The sequence below is a fragment of the Geotrypetes seraphini genome, chromosome 13, assembly GCF_902459505.1.
Source record: "Geotrypetes seraphini chromosome 13, aGeoSer1.1, whole genome shotgun sequence".
NCBI classification, from domain to species: Eukaryota; Metazoa; Chordata; class Amphibia; order Gymnophiona; family Dermophiidae; genus Geotrypetes; species Geotrypetes seraphini.
In genome coordinates this window covers 19,624,769-19,638,630 of record NC_047096.1, presented here as the reverse complement: position 1 = coordinate 19,638,630, position 13,862 = coordinate 19,624,769, and the positions used below count along the sequence as shown (strand labels likewise).

Sequence of the window (13,862 nt, the reverse complement as noted above, 5' to 3'; positions counted from 1 at the left end):
GTACCGCTATTAATCTTTCCATTTTATACAGATGACATGAGTTCCACCAAAAATTAAAACTAAGCCTACTGTGGTCTTTCCAGTTATTAGTAATATGTTGAATTAATAATTGCACACAAAGTCCTGTCACTATGCTCTGCAATAAGTCAAAGGCAGGGGGCCAAGTGCTGAAATAAGCAACTCACAAAAAAAAAAACCCAAAAAACAAAAACCCACCACCCCAAAACCTTCAGTAGAAAGGAAATTCTAAAGTAAGAGTTGGAAAGTTTGGGGCAGAGTGTCAAAAAATAACAACAAGAAAGCAACAAACAACTTGTAAGATTTTAAAGTGCCAATCAACAAAATGAGTGGGAAAGCTGGGTGAGGGTGGTAGTGGAGTAGACCATGGCCTTTTTCCCTTGGCTCAGATCTATAAAAAGTTTATTGAGATGAATTGTGTGTGTTGCTAAAATATATGATGTAGTCTGAAAAATGCAACAAGTAAAGGTCATGTTTAATGTACAACACTTTGTATGGCTGGCAGCCTATAGAAGTTAGTAGTAGTAAGATGATGGGGAAAGAGGTCTCCTAGCAGTCTCTTTCCATGTGGGGTGGGGGTGGGGGAGAGAAAGAGAAAATTCTCTTAGCAGTTTCTCTAAAGCTGGGGGAAGGGAAGGGTGTAGGCAACAAGAACTCTATTGGTTCTCTTAGGCTTACTGGGGTGGGGGGCTGGAGGGGGGGGGGGTGTCAATCTAAACTACAACCAAGTCCATGAAGATTGTTCTTTGGGTCTATCATGCTCTCTTCCTGCAGCATAATCTCGCTTCTCTAAGTGCCTCTCCCCCACCCTCAACTCAAGCATGGCAACAGAAAAGCTATTGGGGTTTTCCAAACCTCAACAACTAGCCACACTTGTGCTGATGAGAACCACCAGCAGGAGACCAGACCCTGCTATTAGGATGCCATGGATATGGTAAGGGATGAGGAAGGGAAAGAAAGACATGAGAAAGAAGGAAGGGAGGGAATGTGCTACATATACACATACATACAGTATTCCCTGTGGAGTAGATGTAGGGAGCAGGGTTTCAATTTACAACTTCTAAGAAATATTACCTACACTGCCACATCCCTGGAAATCCAACCTCCTCTCCCCCCACTTTTACAGCATCATAAATCAAAGGGGCCAGAAATCTGCATCCCACACCCATCTCAATAAATTCCTAGAGGCCCACCTAAAATCCAGCCCTCTTGGCAATTTTGAAATGCAAAATGTTGCCTTCTATGCATCTGTGTAGCTGATTCTGGCCTAGAAGTCTTTTGGGCTGAGGGTGGAAACCACCTTCTAGTAGCTTCTCTCAAATACATCTGCTGCTTGAGCACCTGCCATCCTACTGCACCCTAGTTGCTGAAAGCTGGGATGGCCTTGTGGAGAGAAGAGCAGAGGTAGGACCATGACCAGTCCCAATGCTTCTAACAGTGCTCTTTGGCTCAGTGACAGGCAGCATACTGTAGAGCCAAATGTTTTCTCTCCTTTTCTAGAGGAGAGGGTCAAGATATAAGCCTGGAGGGAGATGCTGGCACTCCTAATGGGGCAATTTATTTGGATGAACCAGTACCTTCACTTGCCACTACATAGTAACATAGTAAGTGATGGCAGATAAAGACCTGAATGGTCCATCCAGTCTGCCTATTAATTATACCCATAAAAACACATTATTAAATTAAATTGTCTCTTCTTTGATATTTCTGAGTCATAGACTGTAAAGTCCACATGGCATTGGCCTAGGTTCCAAATGCTGAAGTTTGGCAACTCATTGGCAAATCATTCAGGTACTCAGACATTTTTCCCTATCTGTCTCGGTGGGCTCACACTCTATATAATGTATAAGAGGCACTGGGGGATTAAGTGACTTGCCCAGGGTTGCAAGGAATACTGTGGGATTTGAACACATAACTCCATATTCTACTATTAAAATAGAATTGGGAAAAGGCACTAACTCTGGGATTGGTAGCATGGAATCTTGCTTGTTTTTGAGCTGCCTTGGCAACTGTGGGAAGGAGATAATGGTCTAGATTGGACTAGGCTTTGACACACAGCTCCTGATTGGTAAGGCCCGACTTTAGTGCATGAAAAGGTGGTCGGAGCTTTCAGTGAGTGATTTCCTTCACTCGCCTGCAGTCCGGCTGCTCTCTCCTGCCTCTCCCGCTGCCCTCTCCAGTTTCCCCCACGAAAAACCGTATTCGCGATTTTTCAAGATTTGCGGGGGTTCTTAAATGGAACCCCCGTAAATTTCGGGGGGAGTACTGTATATATATCTATATCTATATATAAATAAATGGCTCCAACAGCACCAGTTCACCTCCTCTGTGATGAGATTAGTGCAAAGTCTTCAAATATCATACTGAATAAACAGCAGCACAAGCTTACCTGCTATGGGGTGGAATGAGGCTGTCGCGCACGTGTACAATACCCACATACGGATGAGGCTCCAGTTGGCTCTCCCAGTCTTTGTAGTGATCTTGAACTACAGCTGTAAGAGCAACAAGGGAGGATAAGACAATAAGGGCAACAAAAGTTGCTAAGAGAAGTAATACTGGCTTCCTTAGGCAATTATTCACAAAGCCTAACCAAAAGTCAACTTGATGTCAATTAGTACAAAATATCAAAGTTTGAGTATTTTGGGCAGGCTTTAACGGCAGTGCTCTTCTTCCTGAGACTTACCGATAATTTTCTTCACCATCTCATACATTGTTTGCTCCTCTTCTTCCACCTTCCGCCAATGATACTTCAGCAGTAGAAAGATGCCCCAGAGGCATGCCAAGACTAGGAAGGGCAAGGGAAAGAAACAAAGAATCAACCTTCATACAAAAAGAAGGTGGGTTAGTCTTATTTCTCTGAATCTTTATTTGACATATAGTATTAAATGAGGTGAACTATTCCAAAAGCCCATGAAACATGTGGGAGGAAAAGTATATATATATATTTTAAAATTCTTTATTAAGTTTTTCAACTACAATTGTGCAACAAATGATTCACAAATATGGATACTTAAAAACAAGCACAATGGAACTTACAGACTTCAACGTATAATTATATTATCCCCACCCTCCCACCTGATATACAAGTAAAATAAAACCTTAATAAACCTATTCATGAAATCCCTAAATCAAGTTCCCATTCCATTTCCTCCCCTCCCTGGATGTGTATTAGAGAATGACACAAAAAAAAAGGTCACCGTGAGTTCAGGGACAAGGCCATTCACCGCCCCGTGGAGCGGTGAATGGTAGCACGGGGAGGTGAACAAGTAGTGAACGAGGGTTCGATCTGGCAGCCCACTCTCTCCCGCCGGCCGTCCATACATCTCCCTCCTTCCTTTTCCCTTACCTTTTCTTCTTGAAACTGGCGATTTCTGTAAGGCTACGAGCTGTATTACAGCCGGAGCCTTGAAGTCGCGTTGCATTGCCTGCTGGAAAAAGTCTCCTCTGACGCAACTTCCTGCTTCCGCTCGTAGCCTTATAGAAATCGCCAGTTTCAAGAAGAAAAGGTAAGGGAAAAGGAGAGAGGGAGGGAAATGCACGGCTGGCTGGCGGGAGGGAGCTGCTGGACCGCGTGAAGGGTGCTGGGGATGGGGGGATGGAGAAGACGCTGAAGACAGTGACGGGGCAGTGAAAGAGACAGCGGGGATGGTGACGGGGCGGTGAAGGGGACAGCAGAGACAGGGACGGGGTGGTGAAAGGACCAGTGGGGATGGGGCGGTGCAGAGTATGGTGGGACGGGGACAGAATTTTTCCCCGTGTAATTCTCTAATGCGTATGTTTACATGTCTATAAAATAAAACTCATTTATTCCTCCTTATAAAATTTAGCCAATGGCTCCCAAACATCCATAAAACTCTTGTAACGTTCCCATTGTATGGCCATGCAACGCTCCATTTTAAAGGTATAACAGAGATTCCCACCAGAATGTGTAGCTCATCCTATCCCAGTTTATCCAGTTTCTTAAAATGAGTATATTTTCTATTCAGTGAGCTGCAAAGCCTTCTCCGTCACCAAATTATCTTACTTGGTGTAAGTTATAGGCAAAAGGTGACGCAACCTTAAGACAGAAACTGCTCTGATGCAATATGCAAGGCTTCTCCTTCATAACCTGACCTAATAATGCACTAGGTCTTTCCCATTTAGTTATTAGATTCCCACCCAAAATCAGATGAACTTTTGGAGCTGGCTAACATCAGTCTCCTCTATCCTCTGAAGTGCCAGGATTTAGCAGGCCTGGTGATCCAGTGAATGATCTTAGTTTGTTAATTACTAGACACCACATAAGAAACCTGCTCTCTTCTTAAAATAAGTTAATCATCTCATTAGGTTTATCTGAGGAACTACTAATATTCCTATAGTTGAAAATAAAACACGCCATTTCAAGAAGTTTCTAGTTAGCCAGATGAGCAGCTTTGTTAGTAAAGCATTCATGAGAAAGCAGGAATCTGTAATGTGTCTTCTACAATGGTATGGCTGTAAGGCATAACCTGCCCTCTAATTTTCTGGTTACAACCTACCCAAAAAGGTGGTGAATAAGCTGGTAACAGTAGTGATAAAGGCTCGTCTCAGCCGACAGCTTAACCACATGCGAGGACGAGAAGACTCAAGACATATCACCTGCTTTACATCTGTCACTGGCTCCTGAGAGTCCTCTGCTTTCAGCCTGAAAATAAAGAAATAAATTTTGTATCAAAAGTCAATCTGTGGTATATTTTTTGTTGTATATGGAAGTGGGAGGGGGTGGGAGTTATATCTTTTTGTTGTATGATATGGTAGATTTTCAAGTGATATTGTATTCTAATTGTTTGATATTTACTGTACACTTGTGAATTATAAAATGAATAAATAATTTTTTTTAAAAAGTCATTCTTTTGACGGTGTACTTTATGGAAAATTTACTAACTCTTATTGGATGTTAATGTTCATTACTGTGTTATCTTGTGCTGATCAGCTGATGCATTAAGCAATGAACAGATTGGAAGAAAAATCATGAAAGCGAGAGAGAGTGTATAAACATTTGTTGCTGATTGTTGCAGAAGTTAGATAGTTCAAGATCCAATAGATGCTGGCATTTGATATTTTTCTGTCCCTTTATAAATGCATTTTGGAAGTTAATTTGGCCCCAAATTAATTTATTGTTAGAAAATCATGTTGCCCTTTCTTATGATACTATATTATTTGGTACTTCAATGAGATTTAAAAGCCAAATTTCAGCTAATAATAATAAACTTCTATTGATATTAACAGGGGTTGCCATTCAGCAGATTACAGGGAATTGGAAAGATTATACTAAATTAAATTATACTTTTTGGTGGAATTCAGTGTGCCATATTTATAAAATGGAATGAGTATTTGCTATGCAACATGGTAATTATAATAAGTTTAAAAAGATTTGGGAGCCATTGATGATTTATTCTAGTGATCAGACATCTTAAACACCTGAGTATTAGATAAGATAAAGGGGGGAGGGATTATGATTGATAATAATAGATAATGTTACGTTTTAGAGGATGGGTGGGTGGGGTGGGGCTTTTATAAGTATTTATTTGGAATAATACAAATAAGCATCCTAATATGCCCACGTCGGATCTTTATGAGGGCAGTGTAGAGGTGAGCGACCCCTTAGGAGGTTGTTAGGGGAGGGTTAATGGAGTGGGCAGACTTGATGGGCTATGGCCATTTTCTGCCGTCATCTTCTATGTTTCTAAGTGATAAATTAATGTATTTCTGAATAATTATTATACACTTGTTGGAGTTTCTGAAAATGAAAAATTTATTAAAGAATATGGGTGGGGGGGTGGGACTTTTATATTTATTTATTTCAAGTAATACAAATAAGATTGTCAAGTGATTAACGTATTTTGTGTATAATTTTTGTACACTTGTTGAAATTTATGAAAATGAATAAAGATTTACAAACAAACAAACAAAACACCCCCCCCAAACTGTGACTGTGTTTATGTAAGCCACCTAGAATACAGACAGCAGAAAATAAATAAAATGTAAACAATGCTACCTAATGGTGCAAAAATATACTTTAAAAATTTAAAGTCTTAGGTTGTCTATATGCAAGCTGCTGTATTTGTATTTACTTACAAAATTTAGGGCAGGGGTAGGGAACTCCGGTCCTCGAGAGCCATATTCCAGTTGGGTTTTCAGGATTTCCTCAATGAATATGCATGTGATCTATTTGCATGCACTGCTTTCAATGCATATTCATTGGGGAAATCCTAAAACCCCGACTGGAATACGGCTCTCGAGGACTGGAGTTCCCTACCCCTGATTTAGGGCCAATTTTACAAAACCACAGTAATGCTTCTCTCGCAGAAAATTCACTGAAGCCCATTCAATTCCTATGGGCTTCAGTGCATTTGCTGTGGGAGAAGTGCTACCATGACTTTGTAAAAGGGACTCTTATATAGCCCACCTATCACAAATCTAAGTGGGTCATAGCAACACCACAATCAATACAATAAAAATGTAGAGAAATCAAAATCAAAGAGTAAAATATATACAGAACCCCCCCCCCTCCCAAGGACACACATTTACAGATGCATTGGTTTATCAGGTGATCAGCTACAAGTTCTTTTTAAGGGCTGAGTTTGTACAGTTTATAAATCAAAATGCCTTTCCTGAAAGGAGGATATTAGACACAAAGTCAGTGGACAGGGAGAGGTCATTTCAGCTCAATGACTATGTGTACACTGTGAAGTTCCATTTCTTCTGTACAAAAGAGTCAGCAACAAAAAAAAAAACACAGAAAAATGAAGGCAAATAAAGACCATATGGCCCATCCAGTCTGCCTATTCATTCCATCTACTCTCCCTTTCACTTATATTTGTCCCAAGGGGTTGATTTCAACATGGTCTCAGCTAAAGTCACAAAGCAGCTGCACATAGAGGATAAAAGGCTGTCTGGAGAAGAGAGGAATAAAGGCAAGGCTAATGGAGAGGGCAGATGATGTGGGGGTAACTTCTAAATATCACATAGGGTTCCTTGAAAGCTATATCCTTGAAGGTGGTGCCTTTGAAATCTACAGGGTAAAGGGGAAAAACTATGTTGCCCTTTTGTATATTGTCCATGTAGCATTTCTAGAGGTTTTTTTTTTTTTTTTTTTTAAACATCCCTTTGCTCCATAAGTAAACTGCTTAGATATTTTCTCTTATGATATGTGGTGCATCAAAATAAACCAACTGAAAAACAGAACTACAGACTAGGGAGGGATCCTTGATTGGTCCGATAGAATTCAGGACAGGTAAGACAAAATTTTCTCTTCCTTACTGTTTTTCACCAGAACAATCCCGAATCACTGGGATGTACCAAAGTGGTGAAATTGAACAATGAACACTTCTTAAAGTGGGCAGGATTCTTAAACCCCTGCTCTAAGCATTCTAGCATCCAATAAAGACTCTACCCTGCTAAGAATATCCAGACACAGGTCACCTCAAGTCCTGCCGGCTCAGCTGATTAACACAAAGGGAGAGCAGCAGAAAGAAGAGTCCCCCCCTCCTGCACACTGCCTGGACCCACAACATACTAAAAAGATTGGCAGGAGGGATGCCCACTCCCTCCTGCCACTGCCACAACCCCCCACTCTCCCACCACTGGTGATTCCAACCCCACAGGAGGGGCCATAAGCACCTGGGCCAATCAGCGCCTCAGGCCCCTCCGTGATGTATCCCAGGATGCACCAGGAAGGCCTGCCATTTTGAAGAGGTGGGCCTGCCAGTTGGAGGGAATAGACATCCCTCCTGCCAGGAGTATCAGAGGGAAGGAGAATCACTGGTAGTGGGAGGGAGTGGGCATTCCTCCTGCCGGGGACCCCCCCGAAGTGGGAGGGAGTGTGCATCCCTCCTGCCATCTTTCAAATCGGGCACTAACTGGAAAGTAAAGCTACGACAGCTCAGACCCTGTTGGATAATTTTGGCCACAAATGTGGCACAAGGTTAGGAAATCACCCAGCGATGATAGAGAATCACCCAGAGTGCATCTTTAAATATTGATGAGCCTATTTTACTACCATTTTAATATTAATGACCTTGTTGTACTCATTTGAATGGCAGAGTCGTAGATTGCTAGGAAACTCGGAAAAGACCATTCTGATAATCAGCTGGTAAAATACTGGCAGACTATACTGGCTGGTACCAGTTAAGCGATCATGTTAAGGGCACAGTAAATTTTGAGAATCCAGCCTCGAGATCCCTATTTCAGAAGAAATTAAATATCTCGGTGTGCTCCTTAATTCTTCACTATCTATGAAGCCATATGTAAAAATCAAAGATTCACAAAATATTTTGGAAATTGGAATCGATTTGTCCATTGAAAGAATTGTTGAGCCTCCACTCTAATTACTGTAATTCGTTGTTGGTAGGTTTCCAAAAAAGATCTAAGAACAGTAGATCGTGCAAAATGCAGTGGCAGCTAGACTTATTTCTGGATGCCCTCGTTATAGTCGCATTACGCCGGTACTTAGATCTGCATTGGCTACCCATTTTTGGCGCCAAGATATTGATAATGATTTTTGAAATACTACTTGATCAGCAACCTTTTTATTTGGCTAAAACTTTAAAGATTTGTGTATTAGGATAAACTTTACGTTCAGGTAACCAGGCTTTACTAAATGTTCCATATTTTAGGCAAATAAGACTTGGCATGTATAGAGATTTGATTTTTATGGTTGTAGGTCTTCAGTTATGAAATGAGGTTCCCAAAAATTTAAGATTGACTGAATGACTTTAAAAAATCTTTAAAAACGTATCTATTTTCTCACACATTTCAGTGATGTGAAAATATTCTGTTATGATGGATGCATTTCCAAGAATTTAAGATTAACAACTGATTGTTTGAATGATTTAAATTAAAAAAATCTACATGGTTTACAAAAAACCTACATGGTTTACAAAAAACCACACATAAAATAATACTTAACCTTCTTAGACATGAATACCAAAATAATCATTCACATTAATCATTTCTAAACAATTTTACATCACTAAAAACCTTAAAAAAATTTAAAAAAAAATTAAAGTTCCTATATCAATTTTAGAAGGGAAAGCATTGTTCTTTTCTCAAAAGATCTATTTAAGAAGTCTTTTCATAGACCTCCATTGATATCCTAAGATATATCTCTTCTGTTGACTAACTTGTTTGTTCCATGGGAACTCTCTGCTTTGTAAATAAAGTTAATCTACGCTGTTAATTGTACATATCCCTTCCAACTGCAGAAGCCTTTCTCCAAACTCTTCTACAGTGAGCAATGAAGGAATATACAACTGTTTGGCATTGATAGGCCGGAGCACGTTACAAAGCTTCAAAGAAGGTTTGGATAGGTTCCTAGAGGATAAAGGAATTGAGGGGTACAGATAGGAGTAGAGGTAGGTCATAGGGATAGTCTGGGACTACTGCTCAGGCAATGGGCCTGATGGGCCGCCGCGGGAGCGGACCGCTGGGCGAGATGGACCTCTGGTCTGCCTCAGCGGAGGCAACTTCTTATTTCTGCTTTTTCTCTTCACCACCCGCACAATACTCCTTTTCTCATTAATTTTACCATGCCAACTCTGCACTTGCACATTCTTCTATCAATGGCTTTAGCTCCCATTTCCTCGGCTTGTCTTTTTTCCATCTTTACTACATTCCCCGTTTCTTTCAGCTTTTTCAGATATTCCATCTTGTTTTTCTCCAACCCACATTTTCTCCTCTTTATTTATTTTTTACCTTTCATAACAAAGAATTACTGCACTTTTTGTTTTAAGTCTCTTTTGTCTAGTCAACTGCTCCAGTTTACAAGATCTTCTCACCTTTACAACTTCTCCTAAGTAGCTCTACCATTAAAAAAAAAAAAAAAAAAAAAGTCGACACTTGCAGTCCAGGACCCTGGTTTTGGTGCACTCACCTGGCCTTAGCTATTTGAAGATCACTTGAATTAATATGAATATCCATCTCAACATTAGAAACACTCTGCCCATTTTTAAAGTACCAGGTCTTGAATCACCCTTTCCCCAAGGATTCAATTAAAAACTGATTGAGAAGTGAGTGCCCTGTGTAGAGCATTCAGGATCTCTCTGCTTGATTTGTCAAATAAGTGCCCAAAATTCAGAAGGCCCACATAAAGAGCAATCAGTCTGGTGCCATGTTGTTAGTGAATAACGGTGGAGGGTGTAGATCTGTTGTCATTTCTTCCTTCACCGTAGGCAGATTTTATCGTGTTCTCAAGTGGCACACTCACAAGAAGGAACATATTCTGGTTGAGCTTTGCTGCATAATACTGTAGGAATTCTGCCACAAAATATTACAACCCATCTGCAGCTGCTGCGGGACTGACTGGCTTTCTCAGTTAAGTGCTCCAACCACCAGCCTTTTACACCCCCTGCTGCTTTATACTGTCTGCCAACATCTGAACACTAATATTTACAAAGATTCAAACTGCAATTCTCAGTGGTTGATGGCAGATTGCAGAAAAATCAATAAAAGCTGCATTTGCATAACTCCCTGTCAACAAGCACTCACCAGATCCCCAGGTCCTTGTCACTGCTAATTATCCACAGCAGGGCTGCCTGGAACTTCTCTGGTGGGTGCCCTGTGATGTTCTATAGGGAAGAAAGCATAGGACTCTCAGCTGCGTTTGTGCTGTGATTGAAGAATACACAATAATATATCAACATGCACCGTTTCTAAAGGTTCACTACTTCACGGAGCAAAGCAAGCATAACAGATTAATGCCTTTGCCAGTTATCTTTGCCCTACAGATTCTATATAGGTCATTCAAATTTGGGCATGAAGCCCATATGCTCATGTAAACTAGTTAGTTAATTAGGTGCTAACAACCAATTACTGGCATTAGAGTTAACTGGCACTAATTTGGATTTACACACATCTGTTTACATACTATTCTATAACGCTGCGTGCTCTTAAGTGCCTCTCGTGTGCCACCCAAAAGGTGCATGGCAATGGACAGGACATGGGAAGTCAGAGGTGTTCCAAATCTTACCAGAGTTGCGTATCCAACTTGCACATCAGGATTTATGTCAGGTTTTAGCAGGTATAAGTTGAACAAGGGAATTCACACTATTGCTATTCTATCAATATTGCCTGGAGCAAATCTTTCCCCGGTGCCTATTTTTGAGCACCATTTATGAAATAACCACACATCTCTCTCCCCCCCCCCCACCCCCTGATTCTCATTGTCATAACGTAGTTTTATGATTTGTCTATTTCTGAATCTCCTCTTTGTTGTAATAGTTTTAGGATTTAATGTTTTACAAGTATTTAAAATAGGTAAGTACCTTATGGTCAACTACCCTGAGCTCTGCTCTCATTAGAAAAGTTAAAAGGCCAGCTTGATAAGTGCATGGATGAGACACTACTGAACATCCAGAATACTACAGGAATTTTATGTAGGTATATACAGTAGAATCTCAGCTATCCAGCAACCATGGGGATTGGTGGATACCGGATAACTGTTTTTCTGGTTAATTAAGAATGTGTTAGAACCCTTGTCTAACAGTCTTAATTTCACCCCCCCCCTCCCCTCCAGCCCTGAAGCATCAGCACAGCTACGGTCCTGAGCCACAAATCTCTCCTCCCTCCAAGCCCCTTAGTGGCAGAATCTGGCAGCATGCTGAGCCGCAAACCCCCTCGCTCCTTTCCTTACCCGAGCAAAGCCGGCTAGCAGGAGCCAGCCTCAAAACAAGCTGTTTGCGGCACATCAGAGAAAAGGTCCTGCAGGTCTGGCTGCAAAGCTGCCTGCCTTGAGGCTGACTCCTGCTGACCGACTGCACTCAGGTAAGGAAACATAGAAACATGATGGCAAATCCAGTCTGCCCATCCACAGTAACCATTTCTTTAAGAGATCCCATGTGCCTTTCCAACGCTTTCTTGAATTCAGAAACAGTCTGTCTCCACCACTTCTTCTGATACTGTTCCACGCATCTACTACCTTTTCTGTAAATAAGTATTTCCTTAAATTACTCCTGAGCCTATCACCTCTTAACTTCATCCTATGCCCTCTCATTCCAGATCTTCCTTTCAAATGAAAGACTCGACTTATGTGCATTTATGCCATGTAGATATTTAAACATCTCTATCATATCTTCCCTCTCCCGCTTTTCTTCCAAAGTATACATATTGAGATATTTAAGTCTGTCCCCATATGCTTTATGTCAAAGACCACACACCATTTTAGTAGCATTCCTCTGGACCAACTCCATCCTTTTTATATCTTCTTGAAGGTAGTCTCCAGAATTGTACATAATATTCTAAATGAGGTCTCACTAGAGTCTTATACAGAGGCATCAATACCTCCTTTTTACTATTGGCCATACCTCTTCACCCTAGCATCCTTCTAGCTTTTGCCATCACCTTTTCAACCTGTTTGGCCACCTTAAGATCATCACATACAATCACACCCAAATCCCGGTCTTCTGTCATGTACATCAGCTCTTTGCCCCCTAAACTGTACCATTCCTTCAGGTTTTTGTAGCCCAAATGCATGACCTTGCATTTCTTAGCATTAAATTTTAGCTGAAAAATTTCAGACCATTCTTCAAGCTTCGCTAGGTCTTTCTTCATGTTATTCACACCATCCGGGATGTCTACTCTATTGTAGATTTTAATATCATCCACAAAGAGGCACAAACTATTATGGCTTATGCAGTATATAAGAATAAAATTATCATCATCATCTTATCTGACAACCCTTCAGTAATATCGCTTATAAAAATGTTAAAAAGAACAGGCCCAAGAGCAGAACCCTGCACTACTGGTAACCTCCCTTTACTCAGAGCAATCTTCATTGACCACTACCCTCTGTCATCTTCCACTCAACCAGTTTCTGACCCACCCCGAGGGCAATCAGTTTATTTATTAGATGTCTGTGTGAAACACTGTCAAAGTCTTTTGCTAAAATCTAAATACACCACATCTACCGCACTCCTTCTATCCAATTCTCTGGTCACCCATTCAAAGAAATTGATCATATTTGTCTGACAAGACCTACTTCTAGTGAATCCATGTTGCCTCTGGTCCTGTAATCCACCAGATTTCAGAAACTTCACCATTCTGTTTTAAAAGCATTTTTCATTAATTTGCTACCACAGACTTACTGGCCTGTAATTCCCTACTTCTTCTTTTCTTCTACTCCTCCAGTAACACTCCCAAATCTAGAGAAGCACTGAAAAGGTCAGTCAGCGGAGCCATCAGAACTTCCCTAGTTCCCTCAGCACCTTCAAATGAACACCATCCTGCCCCATCGCTTTGTCTACCTTTAATTTAGCTAGCTCCTCACAAACACAATCCTCTGAAAATCGATCAGGGTCTACCACTACTCCATCCCTATTCGTGTTTGTCATCTGCAAATAGGGATGGATGGCAGTGTTCACAGCTCAGGACCACTGCTTGCTTTTGCCACTAAGGGGCTTGAGGGTAGGAGGAAGGCTTTGTAGCTCAGAACCACTGCCACGCTGATGCTTTGGGGAAGGAGGGAGGGGGGTTCCTCTCTGTTGCTTCGGGGCTTGAGGGAGGGAGGGGGGATCTGCAGCTCAGGATGCTGACGCGCTGGTGCTTTGGGTCAGGAGGGAGATGGGGTTTATGGGTCAGGACTGCTGCTGCTTGTAGTTCTTCAGGGCTTGAGGGAGGGAGGGGGGGGGTTTGTGGTTCAGGACCGTTGCCACCGGTATTTCGGGGTAATTTTTTTCCACAGGAGATTTTTTTTTTTGCCAGTTGTTTGAGTGCCGGTTAACTGAGATTCTACTGTATTTCCTTTGAACCAGCATTAACCCAAAATAGCAGCACTTTTACCTTTGCTCCAGTGTCCCAATGCTGCTAGTGATCCAATGTCCCAATGCTGC

General features: G+C 41.3%; 1 protein-coding gene across 1 annotated transcript in view; it reads right to left on the bottom strand.

Moving 5' to 3' along the window:
- Positions 1 to 13,862, bottom strand: part of LEMD2 (LEM domain nuclear envelope protein 2) — a 38,160-nt gene that overhangs the window by 3,449 nt on the left and 20,849 nt on the right. Inside the window, exons 5-8 of the mRNA XM_033918404.1 lie at positions 10,525 to 10,604; positions 4,536 to 4,681; positions 2,702 to 2,803; positions 2,408 to 2,510 (exon numbers count right to left, since the gene is read on the bottom strand). Coding sequence (XP_033774295.1) covers positions 2,408 to 2,510; positions 2,702 to 2,803; positions 4,536 to 4,681; positions 10,525 to 10,604 — 431 coding nt within the window. The remainder of the gene's footprint in view (positions 1 to 2,407; positions 2,511 to 2,701; positions 2,804 to 4,535; positions 4,682 to 10,524; positions 10,605 to 13,862) is intronic.